The sequence below is a fragment of the Staurois parvus genome, unplaced genomic scaffold, assembly GCF_062004578.1.
Source record: "Staurois parvus isolate SC_StPar_1 unplaced genomic scaffold, SC_StPar_1.0 ptg000235l, whole genome shotgun sequence".
NCBI lineage: Eukaryota > Metazoa > Chordata > Amphibia > Anura > Ranidae > Staurois > Staurois parvus.
In genome coordinates this window covers 3,892,449-3,915,955 of record NW_028318031.1, presented here as the reverse complement: position 1 = coordinate 3,915,955, position 23,507 = coordinate 3,892,449, and the positions used below count along the sequence as shown (strand labels likewise).

The following is a 23,507-nucleotide window of genomic DNA, read 5'->3' as shown; positions in this document are numbered from 1 at the left end:
AGAGAGGCTGTGGGCTGCTTGATGGTGTATGCAGAGCCTGATTTTCATTTCCAGGGATGTCCAGAGCTGTGAAGGTGAGTTTTTACTCTCTGTCGCCGGGTGGGGTGGGAGTGTGTGTTAGTGGAAGGCTCACTCGGGTGGGGTGGGGTGCTGGTGTTGGTCGGTGTCAGGCTCTCTCCACCTGGGAGAGCTTCTGATTTTTGTGTTGCCTAGGGCAGCACAAAACCTAAATACACCACTGGAGCTGCAAATATTATAGCGAGAGAAATAATGCTAGCACCAGACCTCCTGTGTAACTCTAAGCTGTTAACCTGTAAAGGCTTTTAAAGGGTTGCCTGTGGATAATTTAATGTACCATAGTTTTTTGCCATTCCACGAATGTGCATAATTTTAAATCATGACGTTTACTCGGTGTAACATCTTTTATCTTCCTAAACAATCGGGCATTATATTGTTTTTGTGCATTAAATTTAATTAAAGTGTATTTAAAAAATAAAACGCAGCACAAATACCGCATAACATAAAAAACTTGCAGCACCCAGAATTTGATTCTCTAGGGCCTCTGCTTAAAACATATAATGTTTGGGGTTCTAAGTAATTTTCTAGCAAAAAAATATGGCTCAGCTGCCTATCCCCCCCCCCCCAAATCTGCAAGTGTAAACAATTCCTTACTGCTTGAAAAATAATATGGACTCTTTACTGTCTGTAATCTTGAGAAACAGTCAATGCATACCTAGTAGCCAGAGACCATTTAACCACTTGCCTACTGGACACTTTCACCCGCTTCCTGCCCAGGCCAATTTTCAGCTTTCAGTGCTTTGTCACACTTTGAATGACAATTGCGCGGTCATGCAACACTGTACTCATATGACATTTTTATCATTTTTCAGACAACTAGAGCTTTTTTCTTAGATTCTATTAAAACATTTTGCAAACAGGTAATTTTTCTCCTTCACTGATGTGCATTGATGAGGCTTCACTGAAAGGCAGCACTGATGGGCACTGATGAGTTGCCACTGATAGGCAGCACTGATGGGCACTGATAGGCTGCACTGATGAGGCAGCACTGGTGGGCATTGCTTTGGAGGCACTAATGAGGCTGTACTGATATGCAGCACTGATGGGTACTGATAGGTGGCAATGATGGGCACTAATAGACAACACTGACTGGTGGCACTTATAGGTGGCACTGACTGGCAGCACTGATAGACACAGATTGGCAGGACTGATGGACACAAATTGGCATGACTGGACGACCCTGCTATAGCCATTATTTAGCTATAGTGCAGTCAACAAGTAGTTAATCTAAACTGCACTGGGGGAGTAGCTGTTTATTTATGGGAAAAAATACTGAATGTATTTTTTACCTAGAATGGTAATAGGAATAATGTAAATTAGTAATGCCATATACTGTACTGATTTGATATACAAATAACCAGTCATGTGGGAAGTTAAGATTCCAAAAATGCCTGCAAGTTGCATTCAGTGTTGAGCCCGTTGGTGACCAGCATGCCAAGCCTGACTATCCACATTTTCTCCTTCTGTAACAAGATAGTGTTGAAATCTCCCCTCTGAGGTGGAAGATTTAACAAATAAATTCCCTTTACATGCAGGCAGTCAGGTTTGGCACTATGGTATTCAGCAAAGTGCACCGGCAGTTGACGTTCATCGTCCTTTTTCATAATACTGTGGATGTGCTCACCTATGCAGATCCTGAGCTGCCGCTTAGCTTTGCCAGTGTAGAGTTTAGAGTTTGTTTCTTTAGCCTTTCTTTTTTGCCTATTTTAATTACCTTCTTCTGTAACACCCTGCTATAATGCAAGCTGCAGGAGATTAAACGAAACACAAGGTGGCAGTGTCCTGCAACTCAGTGGCATGCACACCCTGATAAAAAGCCTCATGTACTTTGTATGTTGAATCACAGGACTTTGCTGGGGAGCAGTGTATCAGAAAACTACATTTCTCAGAGGAGCTGGCCTGTGGGTAGGGTCAAATATATACAGAAGCCAGGGAGACTAGAATGGGAAGTGAGCTGGGAGAGTTGGAAAGCAGGAGTGAGGAGAGGGATGTGCAGAATGCCAGAGTACCGGACCAGGACGCAGAATTTGAGAGGAGAGAAACAGGGAGGAATCGCTAACCGCTAGCATTGCTAATCATTCTGGGGATACACCCTGCCGTTGATCCAGAGTGCTGTGTCCAGACTGAACTTTTCAGGTGAGTCCGAACAATCATTGGGGGCCCCCATCTACAGAGAGAGTGAAACCGCTGGGAGTGATGCCACAGATCAAGTGAGAGAGTCCCATACACCAGGCAAACAAGTAAACACTGACAGTACTCTCAAATCATCCAATTTCTTTCATAGAGTTGCTGACAATGAATACAGTTAACACATGTTGCGGCCTAGTTCCACCAGCCTATTAGTCAACACATTCTCAGAATAGTTCAGTCATCAGAGCCTACTGCAGTGTGCACTCTTTGCAGGCCAAGCCACATCACTGCTCCCTTAGCAATTGGCTCACCTTCATAAAGGGACATTTGTCTCTATTGTCATTTACTACTGCAGCCTGGAGAGGAATTACCCCTTGTTAACATGTGCTTCTGCCCGCCTCTGATACCTTTTGCCTAAAATCTGCATCTCACTTACTGCATTAAAGGCACACCGCCCAAGTCAAGTGCCACTTAAAGCGATAGTACTTGTTTCTTCCTTTTCTTGTATTAATCCTTTCCAGGACTGCCACCCTTTTTCAACATAAGAGATCTGGATGTCTGTAGCTCACCAACCGGGCCCCAACAAGCGTGCAAAAGATCTTTCACTGCAGTGAAGGGATGTTAACCCTCCTAATTAAAGAGCTCCATTCCTATCTCAGACTTAAACCTTGCCATCAGCTTCTGATTGCCCAAAGTGAGCTAGCTTACTCCTTAGTAGTTTTTCCATGGAATGGAATCTTTAAGGATCAAGGCGATTACTGTGAATTGGCTTACTATTGCTGCTGCATCTGGGTGCCACTAATCTTGAACATTGTTGAGACCCTTATATTTACTAGCATACAGTAGCCTGGTCACCTTCTTTCCCCCCTTACTTTGAACATTGTCTTTTTGCATAATGATGTAGTAGACATACTATAGTGAACTTTCACTGCATCAACTGGAACTCTTAAGCTTATATAGCCTTGTTGCTATTTGCACATTGCTTTTACATCCAGGCTGCAGACTGGTAGACTTTCTCCACTGACTGACAGCAGTTGGTTCATTTTTTCAGTTCATCTATCCAGAGAAGACTGAGTTGCGGGGTCATTTACATGTAGCATTACCCCCTTAGGAATAGCAGAGTTATTTTCGGACTCCCTGTCATTTTGGACCCCTTTCAAAAAGCTCAGTCCCTGCTGACACCACAGTATTGTTTTGACCAGAGTAAATTACCATCAGAAAGTAGACTCACACACAAATTAGAGTAAACTGATATGAGGAATACTGGCACTGCTATAGAGGGACTTTTTGGGGGATATGGTTCATTCTTTCAGGACAGGGGAACTTAAGGACAATGGGGAGGGGTGGGTTGGGTTCCCTCCAGTGCCTCTGGTGTGGAGAGCAGGCCTGTGGGGGTGATACTGGGGTTGTCCCAGGGGAGAGTGGGGTGTGGGGTGGTGTGAGGGGGGATATGTGGGGAGTGGAGGGCTGGAGGGGGGAAGGGTGGATGGGAACAGGATACATGCATTGCATGATTATATGATATGATTATATGATATGTGTTTTACATTATTACGTCTATAATAAATATATACTGCTTTAGTAGCCTTTGAGGCGCTATATCCTTCTTTGTTTTTTTCTGATTTGTTTAATGCATGCAAAAACGGTGTTATTGCTGCCCTGGTCTTTTCTTGTTGGTCTGGAAATATGGAGGGTGGGGAGGCCTGTTCTTGAGACATATCTGTGGCCACCCAGGCTTGGCGGCAGAACAGGATCAGAAGATGTTTGCAGAACTGGGAATGTTGGTATCTGTGTGGGGAAGGTGCCCTGTCAATGCTCTCCATGGTGAAATTGTTTTCTGCCACCTGTGCTGTAGATTTCTGACCATGGCTCAGGAGCTCATTTAAAGTACAGTAAGTCCCCTACAAGCTCAGTTCCGGGAGTTTGTTCGTAAGTCCGATTTTTTCTTAAGTCCAGCAATTTGAGATTTATAATGCTTTTCACACAAATAATGCATAACAAAACAAACACAAAAAATACTGTAAAGAAAATATTTCTCTTTTTCTTTAGTCTTATGGCACCTTGGAATGTAAAGTAGTACAGTAAAACAGCTGGAATTCAAGAGCTGGCATGAAGTGAACAGGCAAGACCACTGCTTTCATGCTTGCTTCCAGACATCCTGGGAATGAAATCAACACTGTACTACTGTACACTATTGTACTATACAGTAAAGTACAGAGCAGCATAACCGAGGGTGTGCATACAGCTGATAATGTCCAGCAGACACATGACCCACTTTCGTGATTTGCATGTTCATATCTTTGAAAGTTCGCAATTTGAAGGTTATTTGTATCTTTGAAAGTTCACAACTGGAAGGTTCGTAAGTAGGGGACTTACTGTACAGCCATTTCTCTTGTAGGATATATTTTTCACATATTTAATAAGAAATATTCACTGTTTCACATTGCATTAATAGTCTCTGCAGGACATCTAGTGGCTAAAGTCAGAGCTAGCATTCATTCTGTGAAAGCTAGCACAGACAAAACATGGTGCATACAGTATAATGCTGACCATAAAAAAGGCAATTTTTTCTTTTTTTTTAACTATGATTTATGCCTATATCCATAGTGATTTTAAGACATCCAAAGCAGCAGACCCTTTTCCTTCTGATTAGCACCAGCAGTAAAAAGATCATTGAGTGTTGCACTTGTTCTAGGTCGTTAGTTAACTCCTCACCTAACTACCCCTGGTCGAATGTTGCCTCACTAGCAAAAAGCTAAAGTATTAAGGCTGAGGTCAGAACAGAGTTGCCAACCTCCCACAACTTTTTTTTTTTTACCAACAAAACATTCAAAATGTATTAAGTGTATTTTCCTACTGGCAATCTGAAATATGCAGAAGGTCATAAAAAAAATGAAAAACAATCAAAATTAAACAAGCCTTGTGAGCAAGAGCTGTCCTTGTGTGCAAGCTGGGAGTGGTGAAACCCATGTTTTGGGTGGAGATAGTATTATGCAGCTTACTTGTTCATTGATCAATAAGTACAACAAAGGAAGCTAACATTGGAGTGTGGTTCTTATCTTTTCATTTCTCAATATTTAAGAGTGTTTTAATTTAACACCGTAAACAATATGTAAAATCTAACAATACTCAACAATTAGTAATCTGCCTATCTCTACAATTAAATTCAAACAGTAAGCATGACAAAGTGGGAATAACGTAATGGTTAATTCATTGCTTTGAACATGCTGCATGTCTTCCAATATCAAAACTTTGAAAAGAGGTACCACTAAAGAAAAAATAAATAGGATGCAGAGCACTCAGCATGCAGTGGCAAAAATAGACGATGGCTACATTGCGCTAAATATTTGGCATGGCTTAACCACTTGCCAACTGGCCAACAGTAATTTTACTGCTGACGGACGGCTTGAGCAGGCACTGCGACTGTACCTGTTTGTTGCTCGAATCATGCATTTAGCGTGCATCCCCTCTAAATGAAAAAAAAAATCCCTGATCACCCCCTCCCATCCCAAACCAGTACAGTGTCACTAGGGTGACATTGAACTACTCTGATGACATAATGAAAAAAAAAATTGGAGAAAAAAAGAATGTTAAAAAAATTTAATAAAATGTATTTAAATTTGCACACAATTACATTTACATTCAATTACATACTGTCCCCAATCAGAATCTAATGCTGGTAACAATATGTAAAAAAAAAAACTGAAACAAAAAACACGTTTTATTTAATTTCTTTCATTTTCCAAAAAATTGTGACAAAAAGTTACAAATTCAAAAAAACTTGCCATGCCTCTACTAAATACCTTGGACTGTCTACTTTCCAAAAAAGGGGTAATTTTGGGGGTAATTGTACTGTCCTGACATTTTAGGCCTCAAGAAATGAGGAAGTCATTACATCCGAATTGATCCATTTTCAATATACCATAGTTTGCTTGTTTGATTCTAAAACTTTCTATAACTTTCACTAAGACTAAATAATATACACTGATTTTGGGTTATTTTTACCAAAGAAATGTAGCAGACTACATGTTGGCCTAAATTTATGAAGAAAGACTATTTGCTTGCAAAATGTTATAACAGAAACTATGAAAAAAGTAGTTTTTTTTCATTTTGGAATTTTATAGGTTTATATAACAAAAAATATAAACCTCAGTGGTGATTAAATACCACCAAAAGTAAGCTCTAATTGTGTGAAAAAAATATATAAATTTCAACTGGGTACAGTGTTGCATGATCGATCAATTGCCAGTAAAAGTAGCAGAGCTCAGAATGGCAAAAGATGGCCTGGTCATGAAGGTTCAGAGGTGAATTGGTTAAAAAGGCATGGTGAAATACAGTCTAAACCTACTTATTGTAAAAACTGTACACAGTCCTTGAGAGAAATGAAAACATAAATGGTGTAGGGCAACCTCTAAAAAACAAAAACAAAAAAACAATATTAGAACAATCTATGTGTATGTGTCTTGCATTAAGTGAGCTAAAAAAAATAGTAATACTCTCCACTCATTTTACGTGTTTAAATAAATATTGGTTCATGAATCCATACCTCCAGTGCTGCAAACATAAAACAAAATAAACACCACAAACCTAATGTGCATTACATTAACCATTTTACAACCGCACTATAGCCGAAGGACGGCTACAGCGTGGTTGTCCAGTTCTGGGAGGGTGTCACATGACGTCCTCCCAGAACGTGCCCTCCTGCGCGCACCCAGCGCTCTCTGTGATTGCTGTGTCCTACGGATACAGCTGATCACATGATGAGGTAAAAGGCCAATCACTTTTACCATGTGATCAGCTGAGTCCAATGACACAGCAGAGCACCAAGCACCGTATTTTTCACTCCATAACACACACTTTTTTCCCCCACAAAGATGGGGGAAAATGCCTGTGCTTCTTATGGAGTGAATATAGAGCGGCTGGCCCGGTATTGTACAAAACAATGCAGCGCAATACTATATTCGCAAATATAGCTAAATATATATAGTTGTGTTCAAAATAATAGCTTTGTGTTGAAAAAAGTGAATAAAGCTCAAAATCCCTCTAATAGGATGCATTGGGAACACTACACATTCTATTCCAAATCAAAACATGAAGAAAAATATATCAAATTTGTGTTGTTCCTCTAAAAAAATTGAAGAAAACTGAATATTAGACTGTTCAAAAAAATAGCAGTGTTTGTATTCTTCTTTACAAACTCAAACATTCATATATAAACTGAAAAATGTTTGAAGATTTTGCTTTCCTTTGAATCACTTAATTAATATTTAGTTGTATAAGCACTGTTTCTGAGAACTGCTGTACATCTGTGTTGCATGGAGTCAACCAACTTCTGGCACCTGTGAACAGGTATTCCAGGATGATTGGACTACAGGTGAAAGTCGAAAAATTAGAATATCGTGCAAAAGTTCATTTATTTCAGTAATACAACTTAAAAGGTGAAACTAATATATGAAATAGACTCATTACATGCAAAGCAAGATAGTTCAAGCCGTGATTTGTCATAATTGTGGTGATTATAGCTTACAGCTCATGAAAACCCCAAATCCACAACCTCAGAAAATGAGAATATTGTGAAAAGGTGCAATATTCTAGGCTCAAAGTGTCCCACTCTAATCAGCTAATTAAGCCATAATACCTGCAAAGGGTTCCTGAGCCTTTAAATGGTCTCTCAGTCTGGTTCAGTAGGAATCACAATCATGGGAAAGACTGCTGACCTGACAGTTGTGCAGAAAACCATCATTGACACCCTCCATAAGGAGGGAAAGCCTCAAAAGGTAATTGCAAAAGACGTTGGATGTTCGCAAAGTGCTGTATCAAAGCACATTAATAGAAAGTTGTGTTGAAGGGAAAAGTGTGGAAGAAAAAGGTGCACAAGCAGCAGGGATGACCGCAGCTTGGGGAGGATTGTCAGGAAAAGGCCATTCAAAAGTGTTGGGAACTTTTCACAAGGAGTGGACTGAGGCTGGAGTCAGTGCATCAAGAGCCACCACACACAGACGGTTCCTGGACATGGGCTTCCTTCTGCAGACAAGCTGTATGGGGATGCTGACTTCATTTTCCAGCAGGACTTGGCACCTGCCCACACTGCCAAAAGCACCAAAACCTGGTTCAATGACCGTGGGATTACTGTGCTTGATTGGCCAGCAAACTCGCCTGACCTGAACCCCATAGAGAGTCTATGGGGCATTGCCAAGAGAAAGATGAGAGACATGAGACCAAACAATGCAGAAGAGCTGAAGGCCGCTATTGAAGTATCCTGGTCTTACATAACACCTCAGCAGTGCCACAGGCTGATAGCTTCCATGCCACGCCGCATTGAGGCAGTAATTGCTGCAAAATGGGCCCAAACCAAGTACTGAGTACATATGCATGCTTATACTTTTCAGAGGTCCGATATTGTTCTATGTACAATCCTTGTTTTATTGATTGCATGTAATATTCTCATTTTCTGAAATTGTGGATTTGGAGTTTTCATGAGCTGTAAGCCATAATCATCACAATTATGACAAATTATGGCTTGAACTATCTTGCTTTGTATGTAATGAGTCTATCTCATATATTAATTTCACCTTTTAAGCTGCATTACTGAAATAAATGAACGATATTCTAATTTTTCGAGTTTCACCTGTACATTCCACAGTTCTTCTCTATTTCTTGGTTTTGCCTCAGAAACGGCATTTTTGATGTCACCCCACAAGTTTTCTATTGGATTAAGATCCAGGGATTGGGCTGGCCACTCCACAACGTCAATCTTGTTGGTCTGGAACCAAGATGTTGCACGTTTACTGGTGTGTTTGGGGTCGTTGTCTTGTTGGAACATCCATTTCAAGGGCATTTCCTCTTCAGCATTAGGCAGCATGACCTCTTCAAGTATTCTGATGTATTCAAACTGATCCATGATCCCTGGTATGCGATAAATAGGCCCAACACCGTAGTATGAGAAACATCCCCATATCATGATGCTTGTGCAACCATGCTTCACTGTCTTCACAGTGTACTGTGGCTTGAATTCAGTGTTTGGGGGTCGTCTGACAAACTGTCTCCGGCCACTAGACCCAAAAAGAACAATCTTACTTTCATCAGTCCACAAAATGTTGCGCCATTTCTCTTTAGGCCTTTCAATGTGCTCTTTGGCAAATTGTAACCTCTTCAGTACATGTCTTTTTTTCAACAGTGGGACTTTGCGGGGGCTTCTTGCAGATAGCTTGGCTTCACATAGGCATCTTCTAATTGTAACAGTACTCACAGGGAACTTTACACCTTCTTTGATCTTCCTGGAGCTGATAGTTGGCTGAGTCCTTGCCATTTTGGCTATTCTTCTATCCATTCGAATGGTAGTTTTTCGCTTTCTTCCACATCTTTCAGGCTTTGGTTGCCATTTTAAAGCATTTGCGATCATTTTAGCTGAGCAGCCTATTATTTTCTGCACTTATTTATATATTTTCCCCTCTCCAATCAACTTTTTAATCAAGGTACGCTGTTCTTCTGAACAATGTCTGGAACGACCCATTTTCCTCAGAATTTCAGAGAGAAATGCACTGTAACCAGCATGTACAACATTTGCTGCCTTCTTTCCTTAAATAAGGGCAATAATTGCAACCTGTTTTTCAAAGAATGAATGACCTCACTAATAGAACTCCACACTGCTATTATTTAGAACATGCCCCTTTCAATTAGTGATTCAATTACACAGAATCAGCAGCATGCATGTCATGACTGTGGGGTCTGTTGGATTTCTATTACTCTACTACACCTGCTAGTAAATTATTTGCCATGTAGAAATATCATTTCTACCAAAAACAGTGATTGATCAGGTTAGTGATGTCTGACTGCTATTATTTTGAAATCAACTGTAAATGATGAATAAATAAACATAAATCTTGCTGTGTGACAGTGTGATATGATTAAATAACCATATCTGTGCATAAACCGTGCTCCATATACATAACGTATCAAAATAACATATTATCAATGATGCACCATTCCCATAATACTTCCCGTATTATCCATGCGTTATTTACAACATATCCACTGTTTGTCTAATATCTACAACCAGTGTCCCAATAATATGATATCACAATCCTTGGTGAACCGTCCTTTTAAGACTTCAGTGCTCCAGGTGTTTGTGTGCAATCACTCCACTGGGTACATTCATCCAGTGATTCCATGTGACCCCCAGTGCTTAATCCACCTCCAACACACTTATGCGCTCACCTTGTGGATTGACCCGAACCGTCAGGTCAAACCGCGCCTTTCCCTTTAACCCGGGGCGGGTATGTTGGTATACAAATCTCCAACTTCTCCAAACTCCAAAACGCACCACAGATAAATGAAAAAATGCTCCAAATAGTGAAGTATATCAAAAATGTATATGCTTTATTAAAACACTTTAAAATATTCCACTCACATTTATTTGTGTCCGCCTGGGACACTACAAGATCAAGGATTCTTTGTATATTAATTTTTGTGAATGAATGGCATGGATCCCTTATTCAAGATGGCGGTACGTACACTTCCGGTTCTATGGCTTGATGTCATCGGCGTACCCTACACGTTATGTCATGACATGTGACTTCATCAGGAGTATCCGGTATTCCCGCCGCTGCCGTGTTAGAATACTGGGCTGGCCACTCGACTCTTCTGTGCAGCAGAACCTGCTCCTCAGTCCTACCTGTTCCTCGGTCCAACGGTGTCCTCACTGTCTTCTCTCCCTAGCACCAGCATCTTTAGTGTGGGAACCTGGCTGTGACAGCTTGCAGCTTCACAGTCGGGTGCCCACTGCGCATGCGCGAGAAACGCTACGCTTAATGAATGATCCAGCAGTCTTCTGGGACCTGTCATGTGTCCCAGTAGACAGGGAGGGAGGACAACTCTGTGGAATTGGGAGCGGGTACCTGTCAAATTTGTGTACCCGCTCCCCCCCCTTCTGCTTCCCAAAGGTCCGCAGCCACTGGTCATCCCCTGTACTATGTCCGCAGTCTCTGGTCATCCTCTGCACTATGTCCGCAGCCTCTGGTCTTCCCCTGTACTATGTCCGCAGCCTCTGGTCATCCCCTGTACTATGTCCGCAGCCTCTGGTCATCCCCTGTACTATGTCCGCAGTCTCTGGTCATCCCCTGTACTATGTCCGCAGCCTCTGGTCATCCCCTGTACCATGTCCGCAGCCTCTGGTCATCCCCTGTACTATGTCCGCAGCCTCTGGTCATCCCCTGTACTATCTCTGCAGTCTCTGGTCATCTCCTGTACTATGTCTGCAGTCTCTGGTCATCTCCTGTACTATGTCCCCAGTCTCTGGTCATCTCCTGTACTATGTCTGCAGTCCATTGGTTCAGAATTTTTTTTTCTTGTTTTCCTCCTCTAAAACCTAGGTGCGTCTTATTGTCAGGTGCGTCTTATGGAGCAAAAAATATGGTAAATACAGTTACTGGTTATCGGTAGCACTTTCCTCACGGTCACAGCGTGAGGAAAGTACCGCCAATAGCCAGCAAATGCCTGATGATCAGTGCCCAGCAGTGTCAGCCAGCAGTGCCACCCACCTGTGCCCATCAGTGCCACCCATCAATGCCCATCATTGCTGCATAGCACTGCAGCATCAACAGTGACTCCTCATCAATGCCCACCAATGCCGCCTCATCGGTGCAGCCTATCAGTGCCCATCAGTGCTGCCTATCCATGCCACCTCATCAGTGCCCATCAGTGCTGCATATCAATGCCCATCAGTGCTGCTTATCAGTGCAGCCTCATCAACACACATCATTGAAGGAGAAAAATTACCTATTTGCTAAATTTTTTTTTCAAATTTTTTGCTCTTTTTTTGTTTATAGTACAAAAAATAAAAACCTCGGTGGCGATTAAATACCACCAAAAGAAAGCTCTGTTTGTGTGAAAAAAATTATACAAATTTCATATGGGTACAATGTTGCATGACCACGCAATTGTCATACAAAGTTCAACAGCGCTGAAAGCTGAAAATTAGCCTGGGCAGGAAGGTGGTAAAAGTGCCTGATAGGCAAGTGGTTAATGCATCTAGGTGAGGATATTAAGATCACAATCTCAGTGCTACAAATATAGACACTTCGCTGTAATCCCACTATCAGCCAAATAACCTAAGGTAATAATCAAATTACAGTATTGTAAATACATTATTGACCAACTATATAAGTATTGCAACCACAATCTCAGTGTTACCAATATTATTAGTTTTGTCATTGATCTACATTTTAATAAAAACTGTAATAACAGTCCAATTGTATTAGTATCCCTTGATCCACACTATTCACAAGTCCCAGGTGAGTTTGTGATCAAATGTGCACCAATCCACCTTCAATGTAGTATTCACACAATTTGGCTGTGCTCCACCTCTGTGCAAAATGGCTGCTCACCTTAATAGTGGACCTATATTCTCATACAGGTCAATAATGTTTGAATTTAAGCCCCCAGGTGGAATTCCACTCGTGTTGCAGGTGTGATGGATTTGGTAAATTGCCTATTTCGTTTCCTATTGAATATATATATATACACTTTTCTTTATATATATTTTTATACATATTTAGTTTTATACTTTAATACTATCTCTTTCTTCATATTTATAAATGTTTAGCATGAATATATATGTTGTGTGAATATTTTCTGCCTGCTGGGCTTTGTGGTACTTTAAGAAATCCTTGCTTAAGAAATGTTTGCTCACACGCACCGACCCCTCCCACCATGTGATTTGGAAGACAAAAGGAATGTTTTTCTTTCTATAGATAAGACCTGGAAGAAGATCACACCTATACCATGACGGAGATTGTTTTCGTGTGGAAATGACCAATCAAAGACTAATATAATGCTTATGCTGTTGTCACATGACTCTCGCATCATTCTGCATATATAAGCTCACTTTCTCATTATAATAAACTAGAAGTGTTCATAGACTGAACTTGTGTGTCAGCGTGAGTCTCTTCCAGTGTGCGCACATTCCAAAGCTAGAATGATAAATTAGGACAGGAACAGATAAGCACTGGACGATTCAGTCCTTGACTAAATCACAGATCCCTTTAAATATTTCTCTGGATCTTCAACCACAGACAGCGGTACTTATAAAAATAGAGAAGAACTGCCCAAAGCATAGGATGTCTAATAAAATGCTTTATAATTAAAAGATTACCACTCACATGAATATAAAACCCCTGTGGAGTGGATACACGCATGGAGAGAAGCAACCAGCCTTCAGGTCTCAGCTGCGACCGGAAGTGACATCACCTGGCTCCGTCCAACGCGTTGCATCACCAGTTACGTGACTTCCCCAAAGATGGACAGTGTACACAGTCCTTGGATCTACATTAATTACTGTGCTATAAGTGACAGTCTCATAGACACACATACATCTAAAGGATCACTTCAATAACATAAAACAGAATATACTCAGAAAGCCAAAACTTTGGGATCTAATGATAAACAAATTGCTGTACCAATGTCTCAGCATTTCCACAAAACTCACAAATAATACTGGTAATGTTTGTTATATGTGTGAACTGTCAGTTTCTGTTTGTTGCCTTACACAGGGTGAATACAGCATTCCCTAAACCAATAATGAAAATAGCCTGACACTGTAGGCTAAGAACATTTGACCAGAAGGGGATAAAATTTGAGACCACTACACTGTGTACAAAGTGTATGGACATTCCTGTTCTCACCACTGACACTGTCATGAATCCACTGCTTTCTAGAGTGAACTGCTATCCAGAATTGATACATTGTTGCAGAGACAGACATGTTTTATTCCCTGTATTATTGCCTCTTGTGATCAAACGTTTATAGCCTATAGTGTCAGGTTATTTTCTCTATAGGTCGATTGTTCTTAAGGCTAGTTTTCTCTTGGGATCGTGTGTTAAGGAATGTTACATTTGTCCTACAAAAGATAACAAATTGAAATTGACATGTTACACATACTACAAACATTATACAGTCAGGTCCATAAATATTGGGACATCAACACAATTCTAACATTTTTGGCTCTTTACACCACCACAATGGATTTGAAATGAAAAGAACAAGATGTGCTTTAACTGCAGACTGTCAGCTTTAATTTGAGGGTATTTACATCCAAATCAGGTGAACGGTGTAGGAATTACAACAGTTTGCATATGTGCCTCCCACTTCTTAGGGGACCAAAAGTAATGGGACAGAATAATAATCATAAATCAAACTTTCACTTTTTAATACTTGGTTGCAAATCCTTTGCAGTGAATTACAGCCTGAAGTCTGGAACACATAGACATCACCAGACGCTGGGTTTCATCCCTGGTGATGCTCTGCCAGGCCTCTACTGCAACTGTCTTCAGTTCCTGCTTGTTCTTGGGGCATTTCGCCTTCAGTTTTGTCTTCGGCAAGTGAAATGCATGCTCAATTGGATTCAGGTCAGGTGATGGACTTGGCCATTGCATAACATTCCACTTCTTTCCCTTAAAAAACTCTTTGGTTGCTTTTGCAGTATGCTTTGGGTCATTGTCCATCTGCACTGTGAAGCGGCGTCCAATGAGTTGTGAAGCATTTGGCTGAATATGAGCAGATAATATTGCCCGAAACACTTCAGAATTCATCCGGCTGCTTTTGTCAGCAGTCACATCATCAATAAATACAAGAGAACCAGTTCCATTAGCAGCCATACATGCCCACGCCATGACACTACCACCACCATGCTTCACTGATGAAGTGGTATGCTTAGGATCATGAGCAGTTCCTTTCCTTCTCCATACTCTTCTCTTCCCATCACTCTGGTACAAGTTGATCTTGGTCTCATCTGTCCATAGGATGTTGTTCCAGAACTGTGAAGGCTTTTTTAGATGTTGTTTGGCAAACTCTAATCTGGCCTTCCTGTTTTTGAGGCTCACCAGTTGTTTCCATCTTGTGGTGAACCCTCTGTATTCACTCTGGTGAAGTCTTTTCTTGATTGTTGACTTTGACACACATACACCTACCTCCTGGAGAGTGTTCTTGATCTGGCCAACTGTTGTGAAGGGTGTTTTCTTCACCAGGGAAAGAATACTTCAGTCATCCACCACAGTTGTTTTCCGTCGTCTTCCGGGGCTTTTGGTCTTGCTGAGCTCACCGGTGCATTCCTTCTTTTTAAGAATTTTCCAAACAGTTGTTTTGGCCACGCCTAATGTTTTTGCTATCTCTCTGATGGGTTTGTTTTGTTTTTTCAGCCTAATGATGGCTTGCTTCACTGATAGTGACAGCTCTTTGGATCTCATCTTGAGAGTTGACAGCAACAGATTCCAAATGCAAATAGCACACTTGAAATGAACTCTGGACCTTTTATCTGCTCATTGTAATTGGGATAATGAGGTAATAACACACACCTGGCCATGGAACAGCTGAGAAGACAATTGTCCCATTACTTTTGGTCCCTTAAGACGTGGGAGGCACATATGCAAACTGTTGTAATTCCTACACCGTTCACCTGATTTGGATGTAAATACCCTCAAATTAAAGCTGACAGTCTGCAGTTAAAGCACATCTTGTTTGTTTCATTTCAAATCCATTGTGGTGGTGTATAGAGCCAAAAATGTTAGAATTGTGTTGATGTCCCAATATTTATGGACCTGACTGTATGTATTATTTGTGACTTTAGCATAATGCTGGGACATTCATACAGCAATTGTTCTATAAATAGACTCCCTTCCTCTAAAGCTAGGTTCACACCTATGCAGTTTGCGTTTGATCTGTTTCTGCAGTGCTTTTTGCGGTGCATTTTGCGTTTTTGCACATGCGTATTGCAGGTTTTTTTCAACTTGTTGCTGGGCAGAATAAAATGCCTAAAAATGCTTCAAAAACGCACTACATGCTTTTCTGCTGTGTCTCCATTGAAGTCTATAGAACCAAAAATGCAGCACTATGCATTTAAAAAAAGTCACACCGGGTGAAAACACGGAGATGTGAACTTGTCCCATAGGATATCATGTTAAATGGACTGCTGTGCGTTTCTACAAAACATAGCAGAAAACACATAGGTGTGAACCTAGCCTAAACCTTCCTTCAGCCTGGGTTCACACTTCTGCGGTGCGGCATATCGCATGTGATTGGCACAGGAACCGGACCACATTCCTGTGCAAATCACATGCGACTTCTGTGCGGTGCGATTCGAGCCATACATTTTGTATGGTTCAAATCGCACCGCATCTGCGCCAAAAAGGTGCAGGACCCTTTTTTGGTCCGCACTAAAATTGGATCACACCCATGCGATCTGATTCTGTACATTGCGAACCAATTTTGGGGTGTTGTTAACTTACCATACACACCCACAGCAGTTCGCATGGGTGCCATTGTGATGCAGTGTGGAATTCGCACAGAAACCGGTGCAAATTCCGCACCGCATCAGTGTGAACCCAGACTTAGTCTAGGTTCACATCTATGCGTTTCCTGCTGCGTTTTGCAGAAACGCACAGCAGTCCATTTAACATGATTACCTATGGGACAGGTTCACATCTCCATGTTTTCACCTGGTGCGTTTTTTAGAAAGGGTCAGGGACTTTTTTAAACACAAAACGTTGTGTTTTTGGTTCTGTAGACTCGAATGGAGGCCCTGCAGAAAAGCATGTAGTGTGTTTTTGACATGTTTATGATGCAGTTTGCGTTTTATTCTGCCCAGCAACAAGTAAAAAAAACCCCCGTAAACCGCATCAAAAATGCGTCAATAACACAGGTACAAAAATACAAAACGCACCGCAAAAAGCACTGCAGAAATGGATCAAACGCAAACTGGATAGGTGTGAACTTAGCCTAAAGGAGAACTGCAATAAAATATCTCCAGATTGCACCCCAACGATCACCTGCTGAGAAAATAAATACTTCACTCTGGACTGTGTAACACATAACATAGTATATACAGTATAAAGCAGAGGTTAAATCTATGTAACATTTTACATAGTACATACAGCAAAGTTGTCAAGACTATGCAATTTACAACACAGATTGTATACCTTACCTTCATCACATGCAAGTTTGAAGTCTGGGCAGCAGTCGCCATTGGAGGTGCAGAACTGATCACAGTAGCAATCTCCTCTCCTACATGCGCTGTCCACTCCTTTGCAGCATATTGGTGGATTTGCAGTACATCGTCCTAGTTACAAGACACACATCTTCATCAACATTTTTTCAAATGATTTTCTATATTTAACATGTTATGATAACATTGCTGGGACCCATATTCATTCTTTTCCTCGAAAACCAATATTTTAAATGTGTGTGCATGGGTTACAGAAAAAAAAAAGTTTATTTTTCTGTGTAGAAATGGACATGATCATTGATCTATCACAGAGATCTTCCCACACTTTTAGAAAAGTGCAGTTACAAGCTTCCAATGTTCATTAATGATTATATCTAATGATTGAATCTGTGCACTGCCTAATTGCCTAATTGCGGAGAGTGATCTGCTCAGACCTCTTGCATCAATATCACATTGTGTATGCTCATTGCAGATTCTATGATCATTATATGGTAGATACAGATATAATCTGTAATTGAAAACACTCATACGTTTTCCATCAGATCTACAGTGGAGTAGGTGCCGGCAATAAGAGAACATTAGTGAACAAACAGCATCATGAAGGCCAAGGAACACACCAGACAGGTCAGGGATAAAGTTGTGGAGATGTTTACAGCAAGGTTAGGTTATAAAAAAAATCCCAAACTTTGAACATCTCATGGAGCACTGTTCAATCCATCATTTGAACATGGAAAGAGTATGGCACAACTGCAAACCTACCAAGACATGGCAGTCCACCTAAACTGACAGGCCGGGCAAGGAGAGCATTAATCAGAGAAGCAGCCAAGAGGCCCATGGTAACTCTGGGGGAGCTGCAGAGATCCACAGCTCAGGTGGGAGAATCTGTCCACAGGACAACTATTAGTCATGCACTCCACAAACCTGAAAGCCATTGTTGAAAGAAAGCCATAAGATGTCCTGTTTGCAGTTTGCGAGAAGCTATGTAGGGGACACAGCAAACATGTGGAAGAAGGTGCTCTGGTCAGATGAGACCAAAATTGACATTTTTGATCTAAAAGCAAAATGTTATGTGTGGCAGAAAACTAACATTGCACATCACCCTGAACACACCATGCCCACCGTGAAACATGGTGGTGGCAGCATCATGTTGTGGGAATGCTTTTCTTCAGCAAAGACAGGGAAGCTGGTCAGAGTTCATGTGAAGATCGATGGAGCCAAATACAGGGAAATCTTAGAAGAAAACCTGTTAGACTCTGCAAAAGACTTGAGACTGGGACAGAGGTTCACCTTCTAGCAGGACAAAGACCCTAAATATACAGCCAGAGCTACAATGGAATGGTTCTGATCAAAGCATAGTCATATGTTAGAATGGCCCAGTCAAAGTCCAGACCTAAATCCAATTGAGAATCTGTGGCAAGACTTGAAAATTGCTATTCACAGACGCTCTCCATCCAATCTGACAGAGCTTGAGCTATTTTGCAAAGAAGAATGGGCAAAAATGTCACTCTAGATGTGCAAAGCTGGTAGAGACATAGCCAAAGAGACTTGCAGCTTTAATTGCAGCAAAAGGTGGTTCTACAAAGTATTGACTCAGGGGGGCTGAATACAAATGCACACGACACTTGTCACAGGTTTATTTGTCACAAATGTTGAAAACCATTTATCCTTTTCCTTCCACTTCACAATTGTGTGCCACTTTGTGTTGGTCTATCACATAAAAGCCCAATAAAATACATTTACTTTTTCAAGTCACTGTAAATGAACTTGCAAATGTCTTCACATTTTCATAGGCAGCCTGGGAGACAAAAAAAAAAGCATGGATAGGTAAATACTGACTTTAGTTTTCCAACAGCAAGACCCAAATTGTCCCTTCCACAATTCTCTGTTGGACAGTAAGGCCTATTTCATACGTTTGGTTTTTAGTGCATTTTTCTGAAAAGCACTACAATCCATTTAAAATGGTTTCCTATGGGACATGTTAACAACTATGTGTTTTCAACCACTGCATTTTAGAAAGGGTCAGGAGCTTTTTTAAACGCATCACGGTATGTTTTTCGTTCAATAGACATCAAAGGACACATGGCAGAAATGCATGTAGTGCATTTTTTATGCGTTTTTGATTTGTTTTGCAATTTTTACCTGCACAACCAAAAAAATGCCAGACACATCAAAAAACACGTCAAAAACGCGTGCAAAAAATACTACAAGCACTGCAGAACAGATCAAAAGCAAACTGCATAGGTGTGGACCTAGCCTGAAGGTACTTTCAATCATCTTAAGTATTTATTGTTAGTTTTATAATGTTCAGCCAGGCATGGTTGTAAGCCTCATGTAGGGCCCGAAATAGGATATGAAGTGAAAGCTTTTATACACTGACAGTCTAAGATATTTCCTTCAACCAGTCATACTGAGATGGATCAACAGCTATAGAACTGCCACCGCAAATGATCATATAAATGAATATATATCTAAAGCAGCACCTCCCATAAGAACCTTTTCATCTCAACACAGATTAAAATGCAAAAGATTGTTAACCCCTTCTTGCCTAAAGGTAGAACAAATCTTAAAGCCTAAGCACAATTTTGCAACTTTGACATGTTTTAGCAAAACCATACATATCATCACAACTACTTTGTGCATCCAGGTGGATTAAAGCGTGTTTTTTTCAGGACAAATTGGGCTTTCATTTGGTGGTAAATGGTAATGGATATCTCCTTTTTTTTTATTTATTACCAAAGGAAAACTGGCCCAAAATAGTAAAAAAAAAAACCCACTATTTTTTAGTTGTATATTTCTTGCTACTACCATAACCCACCACCAAAGAACAACCCAAAATAATTTCTCCTGCTCCTGACAATGGCAGTGATATCACATGTGTGTACGTTAGTTGTTCGTACGGCCCAGAACAATAATGCGTTATTTGCTTTTTTTTATCCTGCCACTAACTAATACTGATACTAATTTAATTTAAAAAAAACAAAAAACTAACCCTGACTCTTGACCCTGACCTTGACCTTTGACCCTGACCTTGACCCCAACACTAACCCTGGCACATATCTAGATCAAACCTTGATCTAGGCATTTTTATAATTATTACTATTATTATTTATTTAATTATTTATTTGTTTTTATGTATTTTTTATTGTCCTTTCTCTCTGAAAGGACAGAGAGAGATACAATGTATCTCTCTCCTCCATTCAGAGAGAGAAAACAAGGGGGGTAGGCTTCACAGTGACTGATCACTGTGATAGCCAATTAAAAGTTTTGCCTTTCGTTAAACTTTACATTTTTCTTTTTCAGTAAATCAGTGCAATAGAAAATTATGTTTGACAAGTACTGTAATTATGGAAACTATATTTCAGATTCTTGTCATTTCAGTGGGGTTTACAGATTGGTTTCTATGACTTAATAAAGTTTAAATGTCATCATTGCTCTTTGTACAACCTTATTAAAGTTGAACTGAAGGCAAAGTATTTTTTTGTTAATTTTGGAAGAGATTTCTCTTCACTTCCTGTCTCATACCCAAAACAGGAAGCGAGAGAAAATCTCCCCAAAGTGAGGAAATCCCAGAGTATTACCAAGGCTACCAGAACTAGTGTCCTTATTGGAAGATTTCCCCTCTATTAGTGTTCTGATGTCAACCCAAAATTTGGGATTTCCTTTTACTTCCACTTTGGATGAAAAGTAAACAGAACAAATAGAGAGGGTAAATCTCCCTAACAGGGGCACAGGCAGCAGTAAAAACTGACTGATGTTCTAATCCCTCTCCACTCTATCCAAAACTAGAAAAAAATGTTTTGCCTTTATTTAACCTTTAAATAATCCTGTGATATCAGGCATTGCCAAAGAGATGGTAAAAAATCATGTTTTCCTACCTGTAAATTGGCTCCTGGCCACACAGACTAATCCAAAGATCAAGATCAGTGTGAGCTGCATTGTCTTGCTGAGATGACTGAACAAGTGTGAGAAAGACTTGTACTTGTAACAAAACAAATTGGGAATAATCCAGGAAACAACTGACGTCACTTAACAAAAAGGAGAAAATATTATATGACATCCTTATTATGCCTAGGATGCAGCTCTGGAGGTAATGATTTCACAAGTGACAATAAGCAAGGCCTACACCCACCTTTATATGTCTGCTTCAAAGGTAAATATATCCCACCATGAATGGTTTAGAAGCCTTAGCCTTGCTTGTTTTCCTAAATCAATTATGTGCACTAAATTCTGTATAATAATGCCTCATGTAAGTAGGTGAAAACCAAATCAAAACAGAGAGAGCTTCTCTTGCACCTCCTTGTCCAACAACCCTGGTAGTGGTGATAGGGAATGTGAGGACACAGAATATAAGAAGGCTGGAACACAGCCAGCATATCAGCTTCTGGTTGTCAACAGCTGGTCAGCAAGTAACCAAATTGGAAGGCAATGACAACATCAGGATATAGGCCAAGGACAGCAACAGCTGGGCAGTGAGGTACAGGAACATAAGGCAGAGGCAGTTTCATGATACCGGCCTAGGTCAGGCGGGCTGCAGCATGGTACAAAATCAGAAGACAGAAAGCAGAGTCCAATACACAGGCCGAGATCACAGCAAGCAGTCAAGGATCCAAAGACAGGTCAAAGGCAAGCTAGGTCGTAAAACGGAACTCCAAAGCAGGAACAGGCTGAAGACCACTTGGCAATCGGTGCATGCCACTCCAGCTAATATAGGCCGGTTGGTGCCAATGCTGATGTGTCAACGCATGTGTGCTAATATGCACCTGGTACTGACCATATGCACAGAAACATGCACTCACACACCTGCACTAGTCTTCTTGTACTTATTGTAAATGCACTGAACTTTCCTTACTGTACCATTTTCTTGGGTCAATTTGATCAGGAGGTCCAAGGAGAGCTGTAGCTCTCCTAATTTACTTGCTGCTCATGGCACAGAACAGCAGAATTCTGCTTTGTTTCCGGCAGCACAGTGGCTAAATGGTTAGCTCTTCTGCCTGGCAGCACTAAGGTCGTTGGTTCGAATCCCAGCCACGGCACCACCTGCCTGGAGTTTGCATGTTCTCCCTGTGCCTCCATGGGTTTCCTCCGGGTACTCTGGTTTCCTCCCACACTCCAAAGACATGCTGGTAGGCTAATTGGATCCTGTGTAAATTGTCCCTAGTATGTGTATGTATGAATGTGAGTTAGGGACCTTAGTTTGTACACCCCTTGAGGGTTAGGGACTGATGTGAATGCACAATATATATGTGTAAAGCGCTGTGTAAATTGACGGTGCTATATAGGTACAATAAATAAATACATTTCTTGTCAAATTGTAATCTGTTGTTTGAGGGTTTGTAGGCATATTATTGTTCCCTATGAGACAGCAAATGGCTGGGTTGGGTGAATATTCCCAGACATCTTTAGGAACCTTAGTTCTAATTCTTCAATAACATTTGATGTTTGGGCATTTACATCCTACTCATTGTTTGTGTTTTGTTAGGTTTTCAGATTTTTTGTTAGTGACTTTAACCTAAGTTGGCGATTACATTCAAATAACAGGTGCTTTGCTTTTATTCCAAAGGTAAGCCATTGCTTTTTTGCTACAGTTCCAAGGGTAGCCCTCTTTTGTGGGGGTTATGAGAAATGGCCCTGCCCAAACAGGATATTGCACTTAACTTGTAAATAAAGAAGAGAGCCAGAACCTTTTCTAATGGAAAGTGTGGGTTTAATAATAAAGTTGGCAGTGCCTCCACCCAGAACAGGGCATCTGTGAACAGAAAGGATTTCCTGTCTGGAAAATTAATCAGAAAGTTATTAGGAGCAGATGAACTACTGCAGCCAGCATATAACATTAACCATAAATATATAGATGCACACCAGTATTGAAAAAAATACAGGTTTTACATAATAAAAGAATAATAATAGTACATATGTAGCACCCCTCCCACATGGGGGGTAAGGGAGCGGACTCACCTCCAGCAAGGAGAAGGCTAGCATTTACCTTAGGGTGCATCACTGGCCACAATGGAAAGCAGTGCTCAGCATAAATGAGTACACCCCTTTTGAAAAGTGAATACAAAAATAAATTTCCAAGATGTTGACAAAGCTTTTATAGAGCATTTGTTTAGCTCATTACATGAAAGTAAGTTACGTAAATAATATAACTTAGATTACAAAATCTTTAGTTTTTCTCAAATTAGTTGATGCAAAAATGAATACACCCCACAACAAAAACTACTCCATCTAGTATTTTGTATGACCTCCGTGATTTGTAAGGACAACATCTTGTCTTCTAGACATGGAATGAACAAGTTTGCGACATATT

At 40.6% G+C, this 23,507-nt stretch overlaps 1 protein-coding gene across 1 annotated transcript in view; it reads right to left on the bottom strand.

Moving 5' to 3' along the window:
- LOC149460089 (uncharacterized) overlaps positions 1-21,152 on the bottom strand; it is a 48,992-nt gene extending 27,840 nt beyond the window's left edge. The window contains exons 1-2 of the mRNA XM_089680111.1: positions 21,079-21,152; positions 17,183-17,317 (exon numbers count right to left, since the gene is read on the bottom strand). Coding sequence (XP_089536237.1) covers positions 17,183-17,317; positions 21,079-21,139 — 196 coding nt within the window. The 5' untranslated portion in view covers positions 21,140-21,152. The remainder of the gene's footprint in view (positions 1-17,182; positions 17,318-21,078) is intronic.
- Between the last annotated feature and the right edge of the window lie 2,355 nt (positions 21,153-23,507).